Raw genomic sequence first — 26913 nt, 5'->3', positions numbered from 1 at the left:
ATGGGGTCTGTGATGCCTTGCTGCGCGGTGGGAGGTGGAAGGTGGGGCTCCGGCCGCGTGCGATCTACAGCAATAATGGTCAGTGCTGCTTCTTTCCCTCTTCCAGAGGCCGTGCTGAGGCTGCGCTTGTCTGTTCCTGCCCAGGGGTGCTGTTGACTGCGCCCACCTCGGGCTTGTGTGAGGTATCTCTGCCTGGCCTTGCGCTTCTCACGGCACGGGGGCAAAAAGGGACAGGCGGAGCCCTTCCCGGCTGTGGACAGCGGACAGGAGCTGCCGCGGCTGAAGCTGGAGAGACCAGAGAAAGCGGAAGAAAGAGAAAATCAAGACCATCTGTGCAGCACCCGCCTCCCAGTGCAGGAAGAGAGAGCCTGCCTCTCTGCGTGAGGAAGGAGCCCTCTTCACAGTCAGACCGCCAGCGTGCACCCAGGGTCTGCGTGCGTCACCCCAAGCGCGGTACGGCCGCGTAGTGCGCGAGCAAGCGAGGCTGCGTGTGTCAGAAGCCTGGTCTTGTAAGAGGTGAGAGACACCCGCGTATTCTTTGAGGGGGAGGACAGCCAGGCGACTGGATTTTCAGAAGAAGAAGAGGGGCAGGCGGAAGGAAGGAGAAAGAAGCATCTGACCCGTCAAATTCTCCCGGCAGTGCCGAGAATGAGAGCTGCGGTGAGTCCTGGGCCTTCAGGGCCCTGTCGCACGTCTTGTGCGTCCCGGTCCTTTTCTGCCCGTCACCTGGACCTCTTTTTTCCATGCTACTGTTATTTCTGCCGCCCCCGCCCCTTTCCTAGACCTCTCCTCTTCTTTATTCTTCTGTCCTGCTCCCCCTTCCTTTCTCACTTTCTCTCTCTTGTCCTACTGCTCCCTTTTCTCATTTCTCTCTGTGCTTTTGTCCTGCCTCTCCCTCCTTTTTTTCATCTTCCATCTCTGCGCTTAGTGTCGTCGCTTTTTAAATTTTCATTCTACGTCTTTTAGTTTGCTGTCGCTATTTCGTGTTTCCTTAGTGCTGCCGCTTTTTAAATTTTCTTTTCTGTGCCTCTGTTCTAGTTCGGTATCCCTGTGTGATCATTTTTTCCTTTATTTCACCAACACCTGTTGCTTTTAAAATGTTCTTTTTCCCTTCAGTGTCTTTTTAGTGAGTTTTTCTCTTTCCTTAGTGCCCTCTCTGTCTTTTTAAATCGTCCCCTCTTTTGTTCGCTGTGGCTACTTCTTAGTTCCAGGGCGTGGTTGGACCAGATGACCTGCAAGAGTTCCCTTCCCACCTCAAACCGTTCTGCAGTTCTGGAGTCACAGCTGTCACATCCAGGGCCGTGAGCTACCACAGGCGTGAGAAAGTTGCCCCAGGCTTCAAGGCCATCCCGAGCGCCTGCTGCTTTACTCCGGCCGCAGCGCTCCTGAAGAAGAGGAGAAGGTAATTTTGCAGTGGTCAGGGCTTTTAGGGCTCAGTGGTCGTGCTCAGTGGGTTGCGTGGTTGGGTGGTTTGAAGGGACAGTCCGAGAGGGCATCTGAAATGCCCTTGCAGGGTGGAGGGAGGCAGGAAAGCGGGGGGGGGGGGTTAGAGCTGGCAAGGGACTGCCCCGGGCTGGGGGGCGGTGTGCCCGTGGGTGCCAGTACCTCAGCTGCTGTGTCGGCATTGCGGGAGCCGTGGGGGTCGTGGACTTTACTCTGCCTCCCCCCAGAAAGCTCTGGCTGACGAAGTTATGCCACAACAGAGACTGCAGCCGTCAGCACCACGGGATGCTGATAATGACCAGCACAGGCCTCGCTGAACTGTCGTTTTCCCTGCTGCTTGCAATGGATCTGCAGTGGCCTTTGATTCGCGGAAAAAGACTCTACAACTCGAAATGGAGTTATAAAGCAGGTATGTTTTACTCCGGCCGGGGTGCAAGGGGATTTCTCCACAAACCTTGCACACCAACAGCACATTTTACCAAAACATTATAGAGTGTGGATACACTTATTCACTGGATTACATAACACAAACATACATATGCATGAGTAAGGCTGGGTTAGTTCTAGAGGCTGGTGTCAGCAGTTTATGTTATCTTTGCACCTGTGCATTGCCTCCTGGGGGGCGTCTTCGGGGTCTTTGGGAGGAAGGCTCGTAGTCTTTCTCACCTTGTTTTTTCCCCGGAGCACGCGCAGATTCTCTTAGCCAATTTCTTGAACAACAAAAATGTTTTTCAGCCGGTTTACTCATGCTATCTTATTTAAGGGAAGCAATGAAACTTCTACCATCCGTATATGTCTATCTTTACTCATTACCGAGGCCCAGCTAGTTAGAGCATACCTGTTCCTCGAGGACAAAAACATGATATTTTGCTGAACACTGCAGTTCTTGGTAGATTTTCACAGTAAACTGCTTTGTTTTGATGAACACGGCAGTCCTTGGTAAAATTCCACAGAACAGTCTGGGCAAGCAGGATTCTTAGCAATATTAAAAAATACTATAAGTAGTACTATAACTTGCTAGAAGTAAGTAAATAAGTTGCTAAGCAGCTTTCTATTGCAGATTTAGAAAAACGACAGATTACTTCCAGAACGAACTCGCCCGCCCCCCCCCCACCCCAATTTTCCTGTTTGGCCACTCAGTAAACCAGAGGGGGAGGTGGCGTTGAACAGGCCATTATGGGCATTTAAGTGCTTAAATAGAGCCCCATTGTCAGCGGCAGACCCCAACAATGCAGCCTTAACGACTAGGCTGCAAGTCCCTGCACGTCCTTGGCTGGCAGTGCTACGTGTCAAAGACATGGTTTTTCCCTTAGGGGAAGAAGGCAAAACAAAAATTTGCATTTACATGGGCGGGTAGCCAGCATACCTTTACCAGACTCCCAGAGGGGGGTAGAAACAATCAGAAATGCCCCAATCTAGAAAAAAAAATTACAACAGCTTTGTAATGGGTACTTTAGGATATTGGAGAAAACAGGTACCTGGATTCTCCATTGCCTGTCCACTGTATTCGCTTTTACAAAAAGGAAAACGGTGGAGTTGGCATTCAGAACATGAAGAAGCGATTAAAACTCTGATACTCGAATTAAAAACATATCTAAATTACAAATGCCTGTTAATACTTGACGCACTATCATTACAGCAGCCATTTAAACGTTCACCAATTTTAGATGCACCCCCCCTACCTCTAGCATGGGATGCTAGTGACAACAATGGAGTAAAAGAAACTCAGTACGAGATGGATTTATCCTGTATCCTAAGGGGTAACCTGTTCAGCCTTCCCCCCCCCCCCCCCCCCCGAGACAGTTCTCTTTTCTTTCCTTGAAGAACATCGATGGTGTGAAAACTTATCTGGATGGTCACCACCACCAACAGGACTGTTCAATTCCATGTTTCACTCGGTCTGATTTTCCTAATTCCAGCTTTAATATGTTTACTACTTCTAATAGTATTGTATATTAAGGTTTGGAGGATGGTTAAACAGATCACTCAGTTACAAAAGCATCCCTGTGTGTATGCTTCCCTAAAATAATTTTTTTTAATAGCAGCTAATAAAACACAAACTTGCCTTCAGTTATAATTGGATTATGGCATCCTCTGTTTATAGGCATAGAGGCAAGAGGCAACCACACTGTCGCTTGTGGGAGGCATTGGCCTGTCAGCCTTGCACAGCCTCTGAGAAATAGCTAGGCTTTGATGAAAAACAGGCCTTAGAAGAAAGATAAGAAACTGCTGAGTAGTGCCAAGGTGGCAGGGAAAAACAACAGACAGCTGCAACACCGAACTGTGGAAAAGTACTGAATTGTGAGAAGTTACTGCTGCGAAAACAGCGCGTGAACGAGAGGGTGATTGGTCTGCACAGGGCATGTTAGAGTGGTCTGATGCTGATAGGAGAAAAGGTTGGTAGCTGTCTAATTGCTGATTTGGTAACTATGAAGTAAGAGCTTTACTGACAGCATCCTAGAGCATAAGTATGTACCATTGTAACAATAAAGTCTCTTTTTTCCTTCTGGACTTCATGGAGAGTCCGTGCCTCAAGTTGCCTCAAATGGTGCCCCGTGTGAGGCGGCGATAGGCGTGATTAGCTTGGATCACTGCGGTGGCAAACCCCACAGGATTTAGGTAGCTGCTGAAAGGAAGCAGGAGCCGGCATCAATCACCGTTGCAGTGTGAGCAAGGTGAGCTGTGGGGAAGCGATGGGTAGGTCAATACCCTCGGAAGAAAAGTCAGTGCTTGCACTGATGGAAAGACTGTTAGCTAAATATAAGGTGCATATTAATCTGCATGCCTTGAAGAGAATTTTAAAGTGGGTAGCAGCCGCGGTTACTATATTCACTGTTCCGATATGGGATAAAGCAGGAGTAAGACTGTGGGACTGTGCAACCCGAGGGAATGAGGTTGCAGATAATAAAGCAGGTTATTTTTTTTTTTTTTTGAGATCCAGATTTTGAGATAATAAAAAGACAAAATAATGAACGCGGCCAGACTGTTAACACAGAGAATGAGAACCCAGAGGGCAAGGACGCATATTTTGAACCCCGGGAGCAAGATTTATATGCTGGGTCTCTAGACTGTGATAATCTTTTAGACCCTGACACTGTAAATCCTAAAAGACAACCTGGGCTCTGTCCTCCCTTAGCTGGGGATGATCGTGGGTAAAAGTGAGGCAAGAAGCCCTGGCGCAAGGGGATATGGACATGGCAAGAAAGATTGTTGCTCCTGTAATTTATGAGCCAGGACGTCAGCCACGTTGTGAAGGACTGCATTTTTCTGTTATTAAAGAACTACAGAAGACCGTTAATGAGGACAGACTTAAACTCATTTACAACAGGTATACTGGAGGCAATCGCTCATGGATGTCAATTGGTCCCATGGGATTGGCTGGCACTTTTAAAAAACGGTATTAACGCCGGCACAGTATTCTATCTGGAAAACCGACTGTGTGGATCTCTGTACTCAGCATTCACGCCCCCCCACCTGCAAGCGCCCCGGGCCTCCCTGAGCCCCGCCCCCCCGCCGCGGGGCGACCGCCTGCGGCCAAGCCCCGCACCAGGCCAAGCCCGGCACCCCGCTCTAGGCCCCCACCCCCCCCCCCCCACCCCCCCCCCCCCCCCCGCCAAAAGCGGCAGTTTTTACAGAAGGTGCTGACACTGGGATGCGGTGTCCTTTGTCTGTCAAGACCACATAACCTATAAGCAATGGCTTTATATATTCTTAATATTATATTCATGGCGAGTCCGTGCCTCAGTTGCCACTGCCACTCTATGGACAAGATAAATTGACTTTAGTCACGGGGTGGATTGTGGTGGTGCAATTCTTACCCCTCCCCGCTCCTCCTTGTTGGGCTGCTTGGTGCTAGGTGTGATTCCACCCACATCCCCCCCCGAGCTACACACCGATCTGGGGAGATAAAGCAATCACCTCGTCCTCGGTGTCTTTTGCAGGGCTTTTGCGAGCTGTCATTATGCTACTTGTCTGACTTTGGCTCACTGTTTGACATATGATTTCCACTGCACTCGCAACAGTCGTGGCTATGTAATAATGTTCTCTCTTATCTCCTTAACCTGCATTGCTCTAAATTTCCCATCTCCAGGAGTTTTGCTCGCTATTGGTGTGTGTGAAGGTGCCTTTGGCTCTAAAAAGATGCCTGACGTATAATGCTTATATCTCAGAAAGGCCACAAGAAATGAAGTACTGTAGCCCAGGTAATAGACAGTGAGGGCGGAAAAGTCGCTGTGGGGGCGCAGCGGCCGCCTGAGGGGAAGGGGGCGGGACCCGCCTGTGGGAAGGGGAAGGGCGGGAAAGTCGCGCGCCGCTGTGAGGGGCGGAGCGGCCGCCTGAGGGGAAGGGGGCGGGTCCAGCCCCGCCAGACGCGGGCAGGAGTCCGGAGCAGAGGAGTAGCGGTCGCAGTCGTCTCTGCGGGAAGCACTGGCGCAGCAACTGGGTGAGAAAAGCCGATCTGTGAGTTTTTGGCGGGGCGGGGCGGGGCGGGGGAGGCGCTGAGATTCGGGTGGTGCTGTGGCGAGCTCTGTCCGGGGGCCGGCGACCCTCTCAGACCCGACGGCGTCTTCTTGCCCTTGCAACAGCTGGTGGTGGAGCAGAAAGAAGAGACAAACATCGCGTGCAGAAGGACCCGCAAGACAAGAGAGAGCGGCAGGAGGAGCTGAGGAAGTCTGAGCAACAAGTGCAGGAAAGAGAAGGGCGCTCCGGGCAAAGCGCCGCTGTGAGGGGCGGAGCGGCCACCTGAGGGGAAGGGTAGTGGGACGTGTCTGGGGCGGGGGGGGAGCGCCGTCGCCGCGGGGGGGCGGGGGGGTGGTGTGGAGCCGTCTGTGGGGGGGAGCACCGTCGTCGCCTGGGGTGCGGGGAAGCCGCCGCCGGGGGGGGGCGGGGAGCGCCGTCGTCGCCGCGGGGGGGAGGGGTGGGGGGAAGAGCGCCGTCGCCGTCCGACGCGGGGGGGGTCGCAGTCTGGAACGGGGGGCAGCGACGTCGCCGTAGGCGGGGGGGAGCGTCGTCGCCGCGGGGCGGGCGGGGGGTGGTGTGGAGCCGTCTGTGGGGGGGAGCACCGTCGCCGCCTGGGGTGGGGGGAGCGCCGTCGCCGCCGGGGGGGGGAGGGGTGGGGGGAAGAGCGCCGTCGCCGTCCGACGCGGGGGGCGTCGCAGTCTGGAACGGGGGGCAGCGACGTCGCCGTCTGAGGCGGTAGCGGGGGGAGCACCGTCGCCGCGGGCGGGCGGGGAGTGGACTGGACCCGCTTGGGGGGGCGGGCGCCGTCGCCTCAGGGGCTGAGGAGGGTCCAAGGCCCCGCTGGATGCAGCCAGGAGCCCGCAGCAGATGAGTGGCCATCGCAGTCGTCCCTGCAGGAAGCACTGAGGCATCAATTGGCTGAGACAAGGTGATCTGTGAGGTTTTCTCGGGGGGGGGGGGAGGAGGGGGGGTGTTGGGGTATGGGCGGGGGGGGGGCCGGCTTCGCTCTGTCCTCCCTGTGGGGGAGCTGGCATCTGACCGTACTGTCCTTCCAAGCAGCACCTCCTGAAGAAGAAAGAAGAGGCATTGTGAGGAGCAGCGGACTGAAGAGAGGAGCGGGGCGAGAGAAGGGAGCTCTGGACAAAGGTGCTTCCCCGTTACCGGTGCTGCGGTCGCACAAGACGGTTGCTGGCACCTTTGGTGCCCTGGCCGGCGCTGCGCTGGGTGACCTCCCTGTAAGCAGGGCTCGGGTCTCTGGTCTTTTGCCACCTTGCCCCACGGTTTGGCTGCCCGGAGAGATGGGCAGCCCTGTCAGGAGAGTGAGCGGCGCTGTCTCCGCGCCGAGGGGGAAATGGGGCTCTCCGGACCCCACGCCCGCCCTGTAAGCAGGGGAGGGCCGTTTCCCCGGCCCCGGGGCTTTCTGGCTGCTGGCGGCCTGGCCAGCGTGACCCCCTGGAGTCGGGGCGTGTCACGGCATTTGTCGCTTGGCCACCCCGTGAAGCCCCGCGGCACGTTGAGTCGCTGTGGCCTGCGTGCGTCCTGCGGGGCAGGTCTGGGGCTCTGCTCTCCTGCTCGTGGGAAGGGATGGCTCCCCAGACACTGGCTGCACAGAGCTCGCTCTCTCTTCCGGGAAGTTTTGTTTGTCCCTGTGTGTGTGTGTGTGTGTGTGTGTGTGTCTGTGTGTGTGTTTGTGTGCCTGCCTGTGTCTGTGTGTGTGAGTGAGCGAGCGAATGAGCTTCTCGTTTAGGCCCCTGTTGAAATCGCTGCAGTGTACTTAGCTTAAACTTCCCGGGAGGGAAAGAAGGGCTCTGTGCAGCAACAGGGGGTCGGTCCTCTCTGAGCCCGCGAGCGGAGGGCGAGTCCCGGCTTGCCCCTCCTTGCCCCTCCTTTCGAAGGAGAGAGCGAAGCCCCGTGGCCGTAGCGCGGCCAGCGTGCGACCCGCCTGTGTTCAGGGCCCGGGTCTCTGCCTGGGTGGCCGCCTGTCCTGGCTGGCGACCTGCCAGCGTGCCCGCCCTGTACTCGGGGCGAGTGCCACGAGCCGTGGAGCCCTCTGTCCCCAGGAGCCGCTCGGCCGCCCTGTAATCAGGGCTGGGCGGGCTGCCTGCGGTGGGCAGCCAGCAGAGGCTGCCCTGTAAGTCCGGGGCTGGCCAGTGACCTGCAGGCCCGGGCACTCTGCAGTGCCGGCAGCGGCTCGAGCCCCCTGTAAGCAGGGGCGCAGCTTCCTTGGCCGCCGCTTTTGTGTGCCCAGCTCCCCTTTGTCCAGAGTTCCCGACTCCGAGCCCGGCTCCAGCGCCGGCCGGCACTGCACGCGTGGCAGCCCCGGAGCGTCGATTGGGTGAGAAAAGGTGATCTGTGAGGTTTTTTTTGGGGGGGGAGGCGGGGGGTGGTGGTGGTGTTAGGTTATACGGGGTTGCGGGTGGGAGGGTGTCTGGGATTCGGGCGGTGCTGTGGCGAGCTCTGTCCGGGGGCCGGCGTCCCTCTCAGACCTGACGGCGTCCTTCTGCCATTACAGGAGCTGGCGGAGAAGAAGGAAGAGCCAAACATCGCGTGGGGAAAGACCTTCAAAGGCAAGAGAGAGCGGGGGGAGGAGCGGAGGAAGTCTGGGCAACAAGTGGAGGCAAAAGAAGGGCGCTCTGGGCAACAGGACCACCCTGTCACTGGGCTCTGGTCGCGCAAGGGTGTCACCAGGACCTTTGGTGCCGTGGCCGGCTTGGTGCCCTGGCCGGCATTGTGCCCTGGCCGCCTTTGTGCTGGGTGATCTCCCTGTAAGCGGGGCTCGGGTCTTTGGGTTTTTGCCGGCCTTTTGCCACGTTGCCCCATGGTTAGGCTGCCCGGGCAGGTGGCAAGCGTCTGAGGGGGTTGAGCAGCACCGTCTCCGCAGCCGAGGCGGGAAGCTGGGCTCCTAAAGCCCACCGTGGTGGTGAGCTGCAGTCAGGACGGCCAGCCCATAACTCGGGCGTAGATGGGAGCCTTGAAGTGCACGGGGCTCGTTGAGCGTGCCGAGCCAAGGGAGAACCCCCTGTAAGGAAGGCTGTGAGCATCCCCTGTGCTTAAGGGGAGGTGCTGGGAGGGACGAGGGACCCTCCCCTGCGAGCAGGCCGGTGTCCCTGGCCCCGGCCTTTCAGAGGCGTGGGGCTGAGACGTGCAGGGCTGGGCGTGCCCTGCCCTAGCCCTAGCCCTCTTTCTGTGTGCTGTCAGCCCCAGGAGCAGCTTGGGAGGAAGAGAGGCACGGGGGAAGGCAGGAGGCTGCGAGGCAACGGTGCCTGCGAGCCGGGCCCAGGTCCGGCCCGGGCAGGCCTGGCAGTGCTTTGAGCTGGGCCAGCACCCTGGAAGCGGGGCTGGGGCCTCTGCTCCATCCTCTGGGTGGGGGAGCTGGCGCCTGACTGCACTCTCCTTCCAAGCAGTTCCTCTTGGAGAAGAAAGACGAGGCATCGTGAGGAGCGGTGGGCTGAAGAGAGGAGCGGGGCGAGAGAAGGAAGCTCTGGACAAAGGGGACCTCCCTGTTAGCGGGGCTGCGGTCGCACGAGACCGTTGCCGGCACTTCTGGTGCCCTGGCCGGCGCTGCGCTGGGTGACCTCCCTGTAAGCAGGGCTCGGGTCTCTGGTCTTTTGCCACCTTGCCCCACGGTTTGGCTGCCCGGAGAGAAGGGCGGCCCTGTCAGGACAGTGAGCGGCGCTGTCTCCGTGCCAAGGGGGAAGTGGGGCTCTCCGGACCCCACGCCCGCCCTGTAAGCAGGGGAGGGCTGTGTCTGTGTCCCCGGCCCCGGCGGCTTTCTGGCTGCTGGCGGCCTGGCCAGCGTGACCCCCTGGAGTCGGGGCGTGTCACGGCATTTGTCGCTTGGCCACCCCGTGAAGCCCCACGGCACGTTGAGTCGCTGTGGCCTGCGTGCGTCCTGCGGGGCAGGTCTGGGGCTCTGCTCTCCTGCTCGTGGGAAGGGATGGCTCCCCAGACACTGGCTGCACAGAGCTCGCTCTCTCTTCCGGGAAGTTTTGTTTGTCCCTGTGTGTGTGTGTGTGTGTGTGTGTGTGTCTGTGTGTGTGTTTGTGTGCCTGCCTGTGTCTGTGTGTGTGAGTGAGCGAGCGAATGAGCTTCTCGTTTAGGCCCCTGTTGAAATCGCTGCAGTGTACTTAGCTTAAACTTCCCGGGAGGGAAAGAAGGGCTCTGTGCAGCAACAGGGGGTCGGTCCTCTCTGAGCCCGCGAGCGGAGGGCGAGTCCCGGCTTGCCCCTCCTTGCCCCTCCTTTCGAAGGAGAGAGCGAAGCCCCGTGGCCGTAGCGCGGCCAGCGTGCGACCCGCCTGTGTTCAGGGCCCGGGTCTCTGCCTGGGTGGCCGCCTGTCCTGGCTGGCGACCTGCCAGCGTGCCCGCCCTGTACTCGGGGCGAGTGCCACGAGCCGTGGAGCCCTCTGTCCCCAGGAGCCGCTCGGCCGCCCTGTAATCAGGGCTGGGCGGGCTGCCTGCGGTGGGCAGCCAGCAGAGGCTGCCCTGTAAGTCCGGGGCTGGCCAGTGACCTGCAGGCCCGGGCACTCTGCAGTGCCGGCAGCGGCTCGAGCCCCCTGTAAGCAGGGGCGCAGCTTCCTTGGCCGCCGCTTTTGTGTGCCCAGCTCCCCTTTGTCCAGAGTTCCCGACTCCGAGCCCGGCTCCAGCGCCGGCCGGCACTGCACGCGTGGCAGCCCCGGAGCGTCGATTGGGTGAGAAAAGGTGATCTGTGAGGTTTTTTTTGGGGGGGGAGGCGGGGGGTGGTGGTGGTGTTAGGTTATACGGGGTTGCGGGTGGGAGGGTGTCTGGGATTCGGGCGGTGCTGTGGCGAGCTCTGTCCGGGGGCCGGCGTCCCTCTCAGACCTGACGGCGTCCTTCTGCCATTACAGGAGCTGGCGGAGAAGAAGGAAGAGCCAAACATCGCGTGGGGAAAGACCTTCAAAGGCAAGAGAGAGCGGGGGGAGGAGCGGAGGAAGTCTGGGCAACAAGTGGAGGCAAAAGAAGGGCGCTCTGGGCAACAGGACCACCCTGTCACTGGGCTCTGGTCGCGCAAGGGTGTCACCAGGACCTTTGGTGCCGTGGCCGGCTTGGTGCCCTGGCCGGCATTGTGCCCTGGCCGCCTTTGTGCTGGGTGATCTCCCTGTAAGCGGGGCTCGGGTCTTTGGGTTTTTGCCGGCCTTTTGCCACGTTGCCCCATGGTTAGGCTGCCCGGGCAGGTGGCAAGCGTCTGAGGGGGTTGAGCAGCACCGTCTCCGCAGCCGAGGCGGGAAGCTGGGCTCCTAAAGCCCACCGTGGTGGTGAGCTGCAGTCAGGACGGCCAGCCCATAACTCGGGCGTAGATGGGAGCCTTGAAGTGCACGGGGCTCGTTGAGCGTGCCGAGCCAAGGGAGAACCCCCTGTAAGGAAGGCTGTGAGCATCCCCTGTGCTTAAGGGGAGGTGCTGGGAGGGACGAGGGACCCTCCCCTGCGAGCAGGCCGGTGTCCCTGGCCCCGGCCTTTCAGAGGCGTGGGGCTGAGACGTGCAGGGCTGGGCGTGCCCTGCCCTAGCCCTAGCCCTCTTTCTGTGTGCTGTCAGCCCCAGGAGCAGCTTGGGAGGAAGAGAGGCACGGGGGAAGGCAGGAGGCTGCGAGGCAACGGTGCCTGCGAGCCGGGCCCAGGTCCGGCCCGGGCAGGCCTGGCAGTGCTTTGAGCTGGGCCAGCACCCTGGAAGCGGGGCTGGGGCCTCTGCTCCATCCTCTGGGTGGGGGAGCTGGCGCCTGACTGCACTCTCCTTCCAAGCAGTTCCTCTTGGAGAAGAAAGACGAGGCATCGTGAGGAGCGGTGGGCTGAAGAGAGGAGCGGGGCGAGAGAAGGAAGCTCTGGACAAAGGGGACCTCCCTGTTAGCGGGGCTGCGGTCGCACGAGACCGTTGCCGGCACTTCTGGTGCCCTGGCCGGCGCTGCGCTGGGTGACCTCCCTGTAAGCAGGGCTCGGGTCTCTGGTCTTTTGCCACCTTGCCCCACGGTTTGGCTGCCCGGAGAGAAGGGCGGCCCTGTCAGGACAGTGAGCGGCGCTGTCTCCGTGCCAAGGGGGAAGTGGGGCTCTCCGGACCCCACGCCCGCCCTGTAAGCAGGGGAGGGCTGTGTCTGTGTCCCCGGCCCCGGCGGCTTTCTGGCTGCTGGCGGCCTGGCCAGCGTGACCCCCTGGAGTCGGGGCGTGTCACGGCATTTGTCGCTTGGCCACCCCGTGAAGCCCCACGGCACGTTGAGTCGCTGTGGCCTGCGTGCGTCCTGCGGGGCAGGTCTGGGGCTCTGCTCTCCTGCTCGTGGGAAGGGATGGCTCCCCAGACACTGGCTGCACAGAGCTCGCTCTCTCTTCCGGGAAGTTTTGTTTGTCCCTGTGTGTGTGTGTGTGTGTGTGTGTGTGTCTGTGTGTGTGTTTGTGTGCCTGCCTGTGTCTGTGTGTGTGAGTGAGCGAGCGAATGAGCTTCTCGTTTAGGCCCCTGTTGAAATCGCTGCAGTGTACTTAGCTTAAACTTCCCGGGAGGGAAAGAAGGGCTCTGTGCAGCAACAGGGGGTCGGTCCTCTCTGAGCCCGCGAGCGGAGGGCGAGTCCCGGCTTGCCCCTCCTTGCCCCTCCTTTCGAAGGAGAGAGCGAAGCCCCGTGGCCGTAGCGCGGCCAGCGTGCGACCCGCCTGTGTTCAGGGCCCGGGTCTCTGCCTGGGTGGCCGCCTGTCCTGGCTGGCGACCTGCCAGCGTGCCCGCCCTGTACTCGGGGCGAGTGCCACGAGCCGTGGAGCCCTCTGTCCCCAGGAGCCGCTCGGCCGCCCTGTAATCAGGGCTGGGCGGGCTGCCTGCGGTGGGCAGCCAGCAGAGGCTGCCCTGTAAGTCCGGGGCTGGCCAGTGACCTGCAGGCCCGGGCACTCTGCAGTGCCGGCAGCGGCTCGAGCCCCCTGTAAGCAGGGGCGCAGCTTCCTTGGCCGCCGCTTTTGTGTGCCCAGCTCCCCTTTGTCCAGAGTTCCCGACTCCGAGCCCGGCTCCAGCGCCGGCCGGCACTGCACGCGTGGCAGCCCCGGAGCGTCGATTGGGTGAGAAAAGGTGATCTGTGAGGTTTTTTTTGGGGGGGGAGGCGGGGGGTGGTGGTGGTGTTAGGTTATACGGGGTTGCGGGTGGGAGGGTGTCTGGGATTCGGGCGGTGCTGTGGCGAGCTCTGTCCGGGGGCCGGCGTCCCTCTCAGACCTGACGGCGTCCTTCTGCCATTACAGGAGCTGGCGGAGAAGAAGGAAGAGCCAAACATCGCGTGCAGAAAGACCTTCAAAGGCAAGAGAGAGCGGGGGGAGGAGCGGAGGAAGTCTGGGCAACAAGTGGAGGCAAAAGAAGGGCGCTCTGGGCAACAGGACCACCCTGTCACTGGGCTCTGGTCGCGCAAGGGTGTCACCAGGACCTTTGGTGCCGTGGCCGGCTTGGTGCCCTGGCCGGCATTGTGCCCTGGCCGCCTTTGTGCTGGGTGATCTCCCTGTAAGCGGGGCTCGGGTCTTTGGGTTTTTGCCGGCCTTTTGCCACGTTGCCCCATGGTTAGGCTGCCCGGGCAGGTGGCAAGCGTCTGAGGGGGGTGAGCAGCACCGTCTCCGCAGCCGAGGCGGGAAGCTGGGCTCCTAAAGCCCACCGTGGTGGTGAGCTGCAGTCAGGACGGCCAGCCCATAACTCGAGCGTAGATGGGAGCCTTGAAGTGCACGGGGCTCGTTGAGCGGGCTGAGCCAAGGGAGAACCCCCTGTAAGGAAGGCTGTGAGCATCCCCTGTGCTTAAGGGGAGGTGCTGGGAGGGACGAGGGACCCTCCCCTGCGAGCAGGCCGGTGTCCCTGGCCCCGGCCTTTCAGAGGCGTGGGGCTGAGACGTGTAGGGCTGGGCGTGCCCTGCCCTAGCCCTAGCCCTCTTTCTGTGTGCTGTCAGCCCCAGGAGCAGCTTGGGAGGAAGAGAGGCACGGGGGAAGGCAGGAGGCTGCGAGGCAACGGTGCCTGCGAGCCGGGCCCAGGTCCGGCCCGGGCAGGCCTGGCAGTGCTTTGAGCTGGGCCAGCACCCTGGAAGCGGGGCTGGGGCCTCTGCTCCATCCTCTGGGTGGGGGAGCTGGCGCCTGACTGCACTCTCCTTCCAAGCAGTTCCTCTTGGAGAAGAAAGACGAGGCATCGTGAGGAGCGGTGGGCTGAAGAGAGGAGCGGGGCGAGAGAAGGAAGCTCTGGACAAAGGGGACCTCCCTGTTAGCGGGGCTGCGGTCGCACGAGACCGTTGCCGGCACTTCTGGTGCCCTGGCCGGCGCTGCGCTGGGTGACCTCCCTGTAAGCAGGGCTCGGGTCTCTGGTCTTTTGCCACCTTGCCCCACGGTTTGGCTGCCCGGAGAGAAGGGCGGCCCTGTCAGGACAGTGAGCGGCGCTGTCTCCGTGCCAAGGGGGAAGTGGGGCTCTCCGGACCCCACGCCCGCCCTGTAAGCAGGGGAGGGCTGTGTCTGTGTCCCCGGCCCCGGCGGCTTTCTGGCTGCTGGCGGCCTGGCCAGCGTGACCCCCTGGAGTCGGGGCGTGTCACGGCATTTGTCGCTTGGCCACCCCGTGAAGCCCCGCGGCACGTTGAGTCGCTGTGGCCTGCGTGCGTCCTGCGGGGCAGGTCTGGGGCTCTGCTCTCCTGCTCGTGGGAAGGGATGGCTCCCCAGACACTGGCTGCACAGAGCTCGCTCTCTCTTCCGGGAAGTTTTGTTTGTCCCTGTGTGTGTGTGTGTGTGTCTGTGTGTGTGTGTGCCTGCCTGTGTCTGTGTGTGTGAGTGAGCGAGCGAATGAGCTTCTCGTTTAGGCCCCTGTTGAAATCGCTGCAGTGTACTTAGCTTAAACTTCCCGGGAGGGAAAGAAGGGCTCTGTGCAGCAACAGGGGGTCGGTCCTCTCTGAGCCCGCGAGCGGAGGGCGAGTCCCGGCTTGCCCCTCCTTGCCCCTCCTTTCGAAGGAGAGAGCGAAGCCCCGTGGCCGTAGCGCGGCCAGCGTGCGACCCGCCTGTGTTCAGGGCCCGGGTCTCTGCCTGGGTGGCCGCCTGTCCTGGCTGGCGACCTGCCAGCGTGCCCGCCCTGTACTCGGGGCGAGTGCCACGAGCCGTGGAGCCCTCTGTCCCCAGGAGCCGCTCGGCCGCCCTGTAATCAGGGCTGGGCGGGCTGCCTGCGGTGGGCAGCCAGCAGAGGCTGCCCTGTAAGTCCGGGGCTGGCCAGTGACCTGCAGGCCCGGGCACTCTGCAGTGCCGGCAGCGGCTCGAGCCCCCTGTAAGCAGGGGCGCAGCTTCCTTGGCCGCCGCTTTTGTGTGCCCAGCTCCCCTTTGTCCAGAGTTCCCGACTCCGAGCCCGGCTCCAGCGCCGGCCGGCACTGCACGCGTGGCAGCCCCGGAGCGTCGATTGGGTGAGAAAAGGTGATCTGTGAGGTTTTTTTTGGGGGGGGAGGCGGGGGGTGGTGGTGGTGTTAGGTTATACGGGGTTGTGGGTGGGAGGGCGTCTGGGATTCGGGTGGTGCTGTGGCGAGCTCTGTCCGGGGGCCGGCGTCCCTCTCAGACCCGACGGCGTCCTTCTGCCATTGCAGCAGCTGGTGGTGAACAAGGAAGAGACGACCATCGCATGCAGAAGGACCTGCAAAGGTAAGAGCGAGCGGGGGGATGAGCGGCAGCGGGCTGCCAAAGAAGCGAGAGAAAGCAGTCCTCAAGCATCCCTGCCCCTTTGGGGATGTTTTCTGTGCCTCTCAAGCAGGTATTTGGTTCTTGGCAGTTCCCCAGAGTTGTAGAAACTGCTCCAAATCCACCTGAAGTTGACTCGACTCCCTGAAGTTGTCAGGAAACTCCTTTTTTTAGTTTGTTGTGGCCGCACCAGCTGTGCGGAGAGGGAGGGCTCTGCAGCCACCCGAAGTGTCCTTTGAGGCTGTGTGGCATGCCGGGGGAAGAGCAGTCGGGAGCAGGGATTTGGAGGTGGTTTCCCCTGTTCTGAATGCTTCTCTTTCAGCACCTGCACGGTTCTGATGTAAAAAGTGGAAGTGTTGAAGCCTGAGCAGCAGGCCCTGAGCCGAAGCTGCTAACTCAGTATGTAATCATTAGCGAGATACGTATGGAAGACGTAGCTATCTTGAATGTATATTTATCTTTCTTTGTGTGTGGATAAAACAACAGGGTCATGGAGACCGTTGTCTGTCGCTGTGGCCTGATGCGAGACCTTGCGCCTAATGCAATTAGATAAGCCGAGGAACTCCCTTAGCTTCTCCCCTGAGCCCTGGCCAGGCTCTGGGGGAATCTAATGTGAGATTGAAACCAGATATTTCCGCTCAAATCAAAGGTGCCAGCTATTCTGGCTTGCTGATTTTTGGGTATATAAGGCTGGACCCGCTCACAGCGACTTTGGAAGCCTCACCTACGGGTGGACGCACCGCGTAGGACTTCCCACTTGCCGGGAAAGGCTCTCCAAATCCTCGCTGTAACCGGGGCTGCCCAGCGCCTGCGGGTCTGGATGATGGGAACGGGTGCAAGTGGTGATGGGTCTTTCTTAATCGCTATTCCCTCTCTCTCGGGTAGTAATGATTTGATGCATTACCCTGTATTTTCCTGTTTGTTTGAGTGCACTATTCTGTGTTTTCTTACTGTATGTTTTCTGTATTATTCTGTTACATTATTTAGTTATTTCTAGTAAAAGATGCCTGCGCTTTTCACTCTGGTGTCTGAGTTTAATTGATACCCCTAATCAGCAAAAGAGGGGGAGATCAGGTGGCGGTTTCCAGAGACGAGGTTGGTGGTGGGACGGTGTCGCCGTAGGAGCGATTTTATGTTGGTTTGGCTTTGGGCTGAGCTGTAGCCGGCGGGGCGCTAGTTCCTGGCAAGGGGATGGACGGGCGAGCCTTCGGGCCAGCCAGAGCCGCGGCTGCGCGTGTTCCGCACGGGACTGGTGTGCAGAGCAAAGTGGGGAGGGTTTCTGAGAGCGGACAAGGTCCTGGCCCTCCCTGACTGTCTCGGCCTCCATCCTTCTGCATCTCGAGGCTGAGGAGGCCGTCAGTAACTGCAGTGTTCCCATGTCCTTCCGAGAAGCGCTGCAAACCTGCGCCTTAGGAAAGTCAAAAGAAAGCGTCACCGCCGCGAACTTGTGAGTTTGAGTGCCGCTTCCACAGCGAAGGTGTTCGTTGGAGTGGACTGGGGTCAAATTGCTGCCCAGTTGGGGGCAAAAGCAGGAAAGGTTCCTTTTGAGAAATGCAAGGTGCTGCTACCGGTAAAGGTGTAAACGATCGGCACGACCGCTTCACTTCTTAACCTTCTATTTTAATGCCGTTAAAGTTGAGACAGACCCCGGAACGTGCCTGAGCGAGCTGCCAAGAAGTGCAGCACACCCGTGAGCTCCGTGAAGGAAGTGAAGCAGCAGCAGCAGCTGCCACTCCACAACCATGGAGTGTTTTCCTCCACTCCCTTCCTTTCTCCTGAACTTTCTCTAATAAAACTTGAGCGGTTCAGGAAGGGTTTGCCCTGCCTGTGCCCAAACTTGAGGCAACGGAGCCCCGTTGTGCTCATCTGCAGCTCAGAAGTTGTGTTGGCAGGTGAGTGCTGGCGAGTGGGAGTGGAGGTGGCCGGGGGCAGTATCCCCCCTCGGGGGGCAACTCTCAGAGAATGCCCGGGAACCAATGACAATCACGTGTCAGGCTAACGCTTTCTTTCCCTAAAAGGCTGCAGAGCCTGGCTGGCTTTTTTCCTTCTTTCCCGAAAGCCTTGCAGGTGTGAGTGACGGGCCGCCGCCCGAGCACCTCATGATGTCAAACGCAGTGGAGAAGTAGCTTGCACTTCCACCGGGATCAGTCTTTCTCCAAGAGTTTCTTCAGATCTCGTATGTAGCTAAAAATCCCAGGTGAAGACTCAGTTACCCTTCAGAAATACCAATTGCGATTCGTATTGCGGTAGCGCTGAGGAAACCAGTGCCACGTTCCATTTGACATGGACTCACCTACAGAGATCATCCCTGTGCTAAGTCCTTAAAGACATACATGCACGAGACCCAGACAAGGGTCGTTAAACCCTTTTGACAGCTGGGGAGCCAAGGCAGAAAGGCGCGCGTGCTGTTACTAGCGCTCCCGTGGTAAAGGTTACACTGCTCCGACCAGCTCTTCAGTATTCTCTGGTTTCTTCCTCTGCTCCTTGCAGGCGTTCGACAGTGTCCTTTATCCCTGAGGTAACCCCTCGGGTTCCCCATGTTTGTTGTATTTCTGTTTAAGTATTTTCTTAATATGGCCAGTGGTTATCAGCAAGCAGGCTCGAGTTCCCTCTTTTGGCTTTTGCAGGTACAATAGGGCCACCGCGATTCCAGAAGCCAATCCTTCCATGAAATTTGCCGCAGTGTACAAAATAAAGCAAAGAAGTACCGGGAGTGGTACACAGAGGGAAACATATTCCTCTTCTTCCAGCTATGAGGGCCTGTGGTGTGGAATCACGTGAAGCGGTTGTGATGGCTTGAGGTGTATGGTGGTGCAGTTCCAGGCATGGTTATGGTGTTGGGGTGGTCTGCCCCACTGACAGGTGATGGTTAGATAGAGTAGATATTGAATGAGTGTTAGTTTCAGAAGGTGTCTGTCCTTGTATGTGAGGATGTTTTTCATTTCAGGGTATACTGAATGTAGCGAGAGTTAATGCGTCTTTTAAAAACAGTGAAGAAACTGTTGAGCAGGGGGATTTCTTTATCTCCCTGACCTGGTTTATTGTCGCTTAGTCCTGGCTGCTCTGTCAGGTGATGTTCATGGCCAGCGTTTGGGTGGAGGTTAGGCTCAGGCCGTGGTGTTCGCAGGCAGGGTGATTTTGGAGGCCTTCAGGAAGCAAGTTCTGAGGAGTGCCGCAGCAATGGGGCAAGGAAGTGTTGTGGGGGTCAGATGGCCGGGTGGGTTTGCTGAGAGCAGGGGGTGGTTAGTGGGGTAGCTGAATGAGTGGTGTGTTTAGAATGTGTTTGCCTGTGCATGACTGCGCAATGTAATGGTTTTTTCTGTTGTAGTTGGTGTTTCTTGAATACTTAGGAAAAAAAATATAGAATAAAAAATGCCAGCGGGGGGATTTTTTTTTTTCCCCCCCTCCGCTGTTTTTTTTTTTTCCCTGGTCCCGGCTGCTCTGTGAGGCGACGATCGTTGCCAATGTTTGGATGCGGAGCGGTGTAGGGACTCAGTTTTTGCAGGCAGGGCGATTTTGGAGGCCCCCGGGAATAGCGTTCCCGAGGAGCCATGCCCCCACGGGGTGAGGGTGTGTTGTGGTTGTCAGGGAGGGGGATGGCTTTGCTGAGAGCAGGGGGTGGTTAGTGGGGTAGCTGAATGCGTGTTGTGTTTACAATGTGTTTGCCTGTGCATGACTGCATAATGTAATGTGGGTTTTCTTGTTGCAGGTGGTGTTTTTTGAGTAGTTAGGAAAAAAAAAAAAAACCCAACTGGGGGATTTTATTTTTCACCCGGGTCCTAGCCACTCAGCGAGGTGACAGTTGTTGCCCGTGTTTTGACATGGAGCAGTCTAGGGATGGCATTTTTGCAGGCAGGGTGGTTTTGTGTGGTCCTTGGGAATGGTGTTGCTGGAGTCACGTATGTCATAGTCTCTAAACAGTTATGAATCTAGTGAGTAAAGACATGATGCTAATGGTCATGTGTGAAATGACCATAAGTGCTGTGAGAGGTAATAGTGGTAGGTAAAGCACTCATCATGGTTGTAGGGGTTTTGAAGTCCATAAGTTTTTGTGTAAGGTAGGTTCAATAAAGTTGTATTTGCTGTTGGTTCCAAGGTTTAATCAGTATGTAAAAGGTGGTTTGTAATGTGCATGTAGTGAAGGTGCTTGCAGTGCTTGTAAGGTTTCCAAAGTAAATAAAGGGTTTTGATCAATGTAGGCTCAATGAAAGCGTATGTGCTCTTGGTTCTAACTTTATTAAAGAAGTAAAAGCTGTTTTGTAATGTAGCTTTAATAAAGGTGTGGTTGGGGGGGTTGGCTCCTGTGTGGTTTTTTTGGATGTGTGACTTGGTCTCTCTCTCTACCTGTGTCTGACTCTGCTCCTCTGTCTTACTCCTTGTCTGACTTTGCCCCTCTGTGTCTGACTTTGACTCTCTGTCTGTCTGGGTCTGACTTTTGTCTTGGAGTCTCTCTGACTTTGACTCTCTTTCTGCCTTAGCCTCTGTCTGGGTGTTTGTCTGTATTTGTCTCTCTCTGTCTCGCTTTGACTCTTTGTCTCTCTCTGTCTCCCTTAGTCCCTCTCTGTTTAGTTAAGTCCCCCTCTATTTAGTTAAGAGGGAATTAACAGCACGGGTTGTGGCCTGGGAGTAATGAAATATATGAAATTTTGATTTTAAAAAATAAAATTGACTACTCCTAGGCATTTTGGCCACATTCTACTGCTGCACCGGCCTTATTATTTTTTTGTTCTTTTCCATACACAACTCTTACACCACTACAAAATGAACCACCCCCAAACAACCCCCCCTTCACAAAACAACTTCACCTCCCTTCACAGCTGAAAAATCACAACCCAAGCACAACGCAACCACACCCCTTCCACCCATTCACCCCCCAGTATCTGCCCCAAGTCACTGTTTCCGCGCGGACCCTATTCTGGGTTGAACCTTGCCGCGGGTCACTGTTTCCGCCCCGACTCTGTTCGGGGTCGCACCTTCCCCGCGCACTGCCGTGCCCGGGGTCATGCTCGGGAAGTGCCGCCCCCACTCCGTGCGCGCTGTCGGCGGGTGCTCGGGGCGCAAAGCGCGGAACGGCAGCGCCGGTGCCGCCCGTGAACAAGTGCCGGGGGCGATCAGCGGCAATAACGGTCAGTGCTGCTGCTCTCTGCCCTCTTCCAGAGGCTGCACTGAGGACACGCTGCCTGGCCTTAATCCCGGTGCTGGTCGCTAGAGTTACCGCGGGGGGGAGGGAGGGAGCGTGGGCCGGGCTGGAGGAGCCCCCGGGGGGGGCAGTGAGGCTGCGGGCAGCGGCCCTTCCCTGTCCGGGGCGGTGCTGGAGGAGGAGCCGGTGCGAGCCGAGGGAGCAGCAGAGAGAAGGGGAGCGGGGCCGCGCGGTCGGTCGCCTGGCGGCTGCCGAGGAGAGCCGCGACGGGGCGGGCCGTGCAGTGCAGCGGGACCGGCGGCAGAAGCCGCTCCGGGTCGGGGCCGGGTGGCGGCGGCGCTTCCCGGGGCCGCGCGGGGCCGGGTTTCCGGGTGCGTAGACGGCGTGGCTGGCGCTGTAGTCACGTGAGCGGGGCTTCCGGTCGGCCATGTTGGCTCCCCGGGGCACGCCGGGAGCTGTAGTTTTTGCGCACTCGGCTGCCCGGCAGCTGCGTCGCTCCCGCGCGCGCGCGGCACGGCACAGTCCTCGCTACCGGCGCGGCCCCGCGGCGCAGCGCGAGGGGCGGTTTTGTGGCGGGTTCGTGCGGTTTCCCGCGGGCTGCCCGCGGCTCCCCCAGGACCGGTGTGCTCGTGCCCCGGCAGTGCGCATGCGCGATGGCGGCCCCCGGAAGTGCCGCAATCCCCAAGCGCTTCCCAAACCTGCCCGTGGGTCTCTGGGAGTGCAGGGCTATGGGGTGGCTGCATTTCCCCCTCCCCCCCCCCCCCCCCCCCCCCCCTCGGCATCGCCCGTGGGGACTGCGGAGGGGGTCAGAGAGCAGACGGGGTGAGCTGTGCCGTGGGCCAGAAATGGAGGCAACGTTTTGCCTTCCTGGGGCTTGAGAACAGACGCGTGTGGCTGATTGAGGGGCTCTGAAACAGACGGAGTTGTGTGGCTTTGGGCTCAGAAACAGAGGTCAAGTCGTGCATTTTTTGGACTTGAGAAGAGGCTCAGCAGGCAGGTTTTTGGGCTCAGAAAGAGGCACTAAGGCAGCTGGTTTGGGGGCCAAAAGCAGAATGCAGTTTGGCTGGTTTTGCAGGCAGGTGAGAGGCGGAGGGTTGTGGGAGGGCCCTGGGGGCTGCGGGGGAAAGGAGGGGGTGGGTGTCGGGGTGGCATGGGACCCCGAAGCTTGGGAGGCCGGCGTGCACCAGGCCAAACTCCACGTCTGCGGTGACTGGCGGCGCTCTGTCTTGCGGGTGATGGAGAGGAACCTGTTGAATGCGGGAGCATCCCAGTGAGATGACGTGCTCCTGATGAGGATGGATTCTGGAGCGTGCTCTCTGAAAGGTAAGTCAAGGGGCAAAAGCCGTGGGTAGGGTGGGGCCAGCAGAGGCTCTGCCATCAGGGCTGTGGAGAGGGCTATTTAGGCTTCCTTAAGTCTGTGGGAAGAGAGCAGGGTCTGTCCCACAGGACGTGCATGTTCTGGCCTGTGTCTGTGTCCTCGTGTCGTTTGTGGTGTCTGTGTTCTGTCTTGTATGCGGTGCCTTCCCCACGTCTCTGTGGTGCCCCGTGGGCTCTCTGCACGGGACACCCACCTTGGTAGGTGTCCATGGGGTCTGTGATGCCTTGCTGCGCGGTGGGAGGTGGAAGGTGGGGCTCCGGCCGCGTGCGATCTACAGCAATAATGGTCAGTGCTGCTTCTTTCCCTCTTCCAGAGGCCGTGCTGAGGCTGCGCTTGTCTGTTCCTGCCCAGGGGTGCTGTTGACTGCGCCCACCTCGGGCTTGTGTGAGGTATCTCTGCCTGGCCTTGCGCTTCTCACGGCACGGGGGCAAAAAGGGACAGGCGGAGCCCTTCCCGGCTGTGGACAGCGGACAGGAGCTGCCGCGGCTGAAGCTGGAGAGACCAGAGAAAGCGGAAGAAAGAGAAAATCAAGACCATCTGTGCAGCACCCGCCTCCCAGTGCAGGAAGAGAGAGCCTGCCTCTCTGCGTGAGGAAGGAGCCCTCTTCACAGTCAGACCGCCAGCGTGCACCCAGGGTCTGCGTGCGTCACCCCAAGCGCGGTACGGCCGCGTAGTGCGCGAGCAAGCGAGGCTGCGTGTGTCAGAAGCCTGGTCTTGTAAGAGGTGAGAGACACCCGCGTATTCTTTGAGGGGGAGGACAGCCAGGCGACTGGATTTTCAGAAGAAGAAGAGGGACAGGAGGAAGGAAGGAGAAAGAAGCATCTGACCCGTCAAATTCTCCCGGCAGTGCCGAGAATGAGAGCTGCGGTGAGTCCTGGGCCTTCAGGGCCCTGTCACACGTCTTGTGCGTCCCGGTCCTTTTCTGCCCGTCACCTGGACCTCTTTTTTCCATGCTACTGTTATTTCTGCCGCCCCCGCCCCTTTCCTAGACCTCTCCTCTTCTTTATTCTTCTGTCCTGCTCCCCCTTCCTTTCTCACTTTCTCTCTCTTGTCCTACTGCTCCCTTTTCTCATTTCTCTCTGTGCTTTTGTCCTGCCTCTCCCTCCTTTTTTTCATCTTCCATCTCTGCGCTTAGTGTCGTCGCTTTTTAAATTTTCATTCTACGTCTTTTAGTTTGCTGTCGCTATTTCGTGTTTCCTTAGTGCTGCCGCTTTTTAAATTTTCTTTTCTGTGCCTCTGTTCTAGTTCGGTATCCCTGTGTGATCATTTTTTCCTTTATTTCACCAACACCTGTTGCTTTTAAAATGTTCTTTTTCCCTTCAGTGTCTTTTTAGTGAGTTTTTCTCTTTCCTTAGTGCCCTCTCTGTCTTTTTAAATCATCCCCTCTTTTGTTCGCTGTGGCTACTTCTTAGTTCCAGGGCGTGGTTGGACCAGATGACCTGCAAGAGTTCCCTTCCCACCTCAAACCGTTCTGCAGTTCTGGAGTCACAGCTGTCACATCCAGGGCCGTGAGCTACCACAGGCGTGAGAAAGTTGCCCCAGGCTTCAAGGCCATCCCGAGCGCCTGCTGCTTTACTCCGGCCGCAGCGCTCCTGAAGAAGAGGAGAAGGTAATTTTGCAGTGGTCAGGGCTTTTAGGGCTCAGTGGTCGTGCTCAGTGGGTTGCGTGGTTGGGTGGTTTGAAGGGACAGTCCGAGAGGGCATCTGAAATGCCCTTGCAGGGTGGAGGGAGGCAGGAAAGCGGGGGGGGGGGGTTAGAGCTGGCAAGGGACTGCCCCGGGCTGGGGGGCGGTGTGCCCGTGGGTGCCAGTACCTCAGCTGCTGTGTCGGCATTGCGGGAGCCGTGGGGGTCGTGGACTTTACTCTGCCTCCCCCCAGAAAGCTCTGGCTGACGAAGTTATGCCACAACAGAGACTGCAGCCGTCAGCACCACGGGATGCTGATAATGACCAGCACAGGCCTCGCTGAACTGTCGTTTTCCCTGCTGCTTGCAATGGATCTGCAGTGGCCTTTGATTCGCGGAAAAAGACTCTACAACTCGAAATGGAGTTATAAAGCAGGTATGTTTTACTCCGGCCGGGGTGCAAGGGGATTTCTCCACAAACCTTGCACACCAACAGCACATTTTACCAAAACATTATAGAGTGTGGATACACTTATTCACTGGATTACATAACACAAACATACATATGCATGAGTAAGGCTGGGTTAGTTCTAGAGGCTGGTGTCAGCAGTTTATGTTATCTTTGCACCTGTGCATTGCCTCCTGGGGGGCGTCTTCGGGGTCTTTGGGAGGAAGGCTCGTAGTCTTTCTCACCTTGTTTTTTCCCCGGAGCACGCGCAGATTCTCTTAGCCAATTTCTTGAACAACAAAAATGTTTTTCAGCCGGTTTACTCATGCTATCTTATTTAAGGGAAGCAATGAAACTTCTACCATCCGTATATGTCTATCTTTACTCATTACCGAGGCCCAGCTAGTTAGAGCATACCTGTTCCTCGAGGACAAAAACATGATATTTTGCTGAACACTGCAGTTCTTGGTAGATTTTCACAGTAAACTGCTTTGTTTTGATGAACACGGCAGTCCTTGGTAAAATTCCACAGAACAGTCTGGGCAAGCAGGATTCTTAGCAATATTAAAAAATACTATAAGTAGTACTATAACTTGCTAGAAGTAAGTAAATAAGTTGCTAAGCAGCTTTCTATTGCAGATTTAGAAAAACGACAGATTACTTCCAGAACGAACTCGCCCGCCCCCCCCCCACCCCAATTTTCCTGTTTGGCCACTCAGTAAACCAGAGGGGGAGGTGGCGTTGAACAGGCCATTATGGGCATTTAAGTGCTTAAATAGAGCCCCATTGTCAGCGGCAGACCCCAACAATGCAGCCTTAACGACTAGGCTGCAAGTCCCTGCACGTCCTTGGCTGGCAGTGCTACGTGTCAAAGACATGGTTTTTCCCTTAGGGGAAGAAGGCAAAACAAAAATTTGCATTTACATGGGCGGGTAGCCAGCATACCTTTACCAGACTCCCAGAGGGGGGTAGAAACAATCAGAAATGCCCCAATCTAGAAAAAAAAATTACAACAGCTTTGTAATGGGTACTTTAGGATATTGGAGAAAACAGGTACCTGGATTCTCCATTGCCTGTCCACTGTATTCGCTTTTACAAAAAGGAAAACGGTGGAGTTGGCATTCAGAACATGAAGAAGCGATTAAAACTCTGATACTCGAATTAAAAACATATCTAAATTACAAATGCCTGTTAATACTTGACGCACTATCATTACAGCAGCCATTTAAACGTTCACCAATTTTAGATGCACCCCCCCTACCTCTAGCATGGGATGCTAGTGACAACAATGGAGTAAAAGAAACTCAGTACGAGATGGATTTATCCTGTATCCTAAGGGGTAACCTGTTCAGCCTTCCCCCCCCCCCCCCCCCCCCCCCCGAGACAGTTCTCTTTTCTTTCCTTGAAGAACATCGATGGTGTGAAAACTTATCTGGATGGTCACCACCACCAACAGGACTGTTCAATTCCATGTTTCACTCGGTCTGATTTTCCTAATTCCAGCTTTAATATGTTTACTACTTCTAATAGTATTGTATATTAAGGTTTGGAGGATGGTTAAACAGATCACTCAGTTACAAAAGCATCCCTGTGTGTATGCTTCCCTAAAATAATTTTTTTTAATAGCAACTAATAAAACACAAACTTGCCTTCAGTTATAATTGGATTATGGCATCCTCTGTTTATAGGCATAGAGGCAAGAGGCAACCACACTGTCGCTTGTGGGAGGCATTGGCCTGTCAGCCTTGCACAGCCTCTGAGAAATAGCTAGGCTTTGATGAAAAACAGGCCTTAGAAGAAAGATAAGAAACTGCTGAGTAGTGCCAAGGTGGCAGGGAAAAACAACAGACAGCTGCAACACCGAACTGTGGAAAAGTACTGAATTGTGAGAAGTTACTGCTGCGAAAACAGCGCGTGAACGAGAGGGTGATTGGTCTGCACAGGGCATGTTAGAGTGGTCTGATGCTGATAGGAGAAAAGGTTGGTAGCTGTCTAATTGCTGATTTGGTAACTATGAAGTAAGAGCTTTACTGACAGCATCCTAGAGCATAAGTATGTACCATTGTAACAATAAAGTCTCTTTTTTCCTTCTGGACTTCATGGAGAGTCCGTGCCTCAAGTTGCCTCAAATGGTGCCCCGTGTGAGGCGGCGATAGGCGTGATTAGCTTGGATCACTGCGGTGGCAAACCCCACAGGATTTAGGTAGCTGCTGAAAGGAAGCAGGAGCCGGCATCAATCACCGTTGCAGTGTGAGCAAGGTGAGCTGTGGGGAAGCGATGGGTAGGTCAATACCCTCGGAAGAAAAGTCAGTGCTTGCACTGATGGAAAGACTGTTAGCTAAATATAAGGTGCATATTAATCTGCATGCCTTGAAGAGAATTTTAAAGTGGGTAGCAGCCGCGGTTACTATATTCACTGTTCCGATATGGGATAAAGCAGGAGTAAGACTGTGGGACTGTGCAACCCGAGGGAATGAGGTTGCAGATAATAAAGCAGGTTATTTTTTTTTTTTTTGAGATCCAGATTTTGAGATAATAAAAAGACAAAATAATGAACGCGGCCAGACTGTTAACACAGAGAATGAGAACCCAGAGGGCAAGGACGCATATTTTGAACCCCGGGAGCAAGATTTATATGCTGGGTCTCTAGACTGTGATAATCTTTTAGACCCTGACACTGTAAATCCTAAAAGACAACCTGGGCTCTGTCCTCCCTTAGCTGGGATGATCGTGGGTAAAAGTGAGGCAAGAAGCCCTGGCGCAAGGGGGATATGG

General features: G+C 57.1%; 1 protein-coding gene across 1 annotated transcript; it reads left to right on the top strand.

Moving 5' to 3' along the window:
* On the top strand, positions 1–11264 carry LOC141941236 (uncharacterized). Its single transcript, XM_074863595.1, has 9 exons — positions 1–41; positions 145–177; positions 390–453; positions 544–660; positions 1206–1402; positions 1671–1852; positions 9306–9443; positions 10559–10589; positions 10767–11264. Exons 1-9 carry the CDS (start codon positions 1–3, stop codon positions 11158–11160), a joined length of 1197 nt encoding a protein of 398 aa, XP_074719696.1. The 3' UTR covers positions 11161–11264.
* The last annotated feature ends 15649 nt before the right edge of the window (positions 11265–26913 follow it).

Source organism: Strix uralensis, chromosome 3, assembly GCF_047716275.1.
Source record: "Strix uralensis isolate ZFMK-TIS-50842 chromosome 3, bStrUra1, whole genome shotgun sequence".
Classification (NCBI taxonomy): domain Eukaryota; kingdom Metazoa; phylum Chordata; class Aves; order Strigiformes; family Strigidae; genus Strix; species Strix uralensis.
The sequence above is the reverse complement of the archived record's forward strand: the minus strand, read 5'-3'. Positions and strand labels throughout refer to the sequence as shown.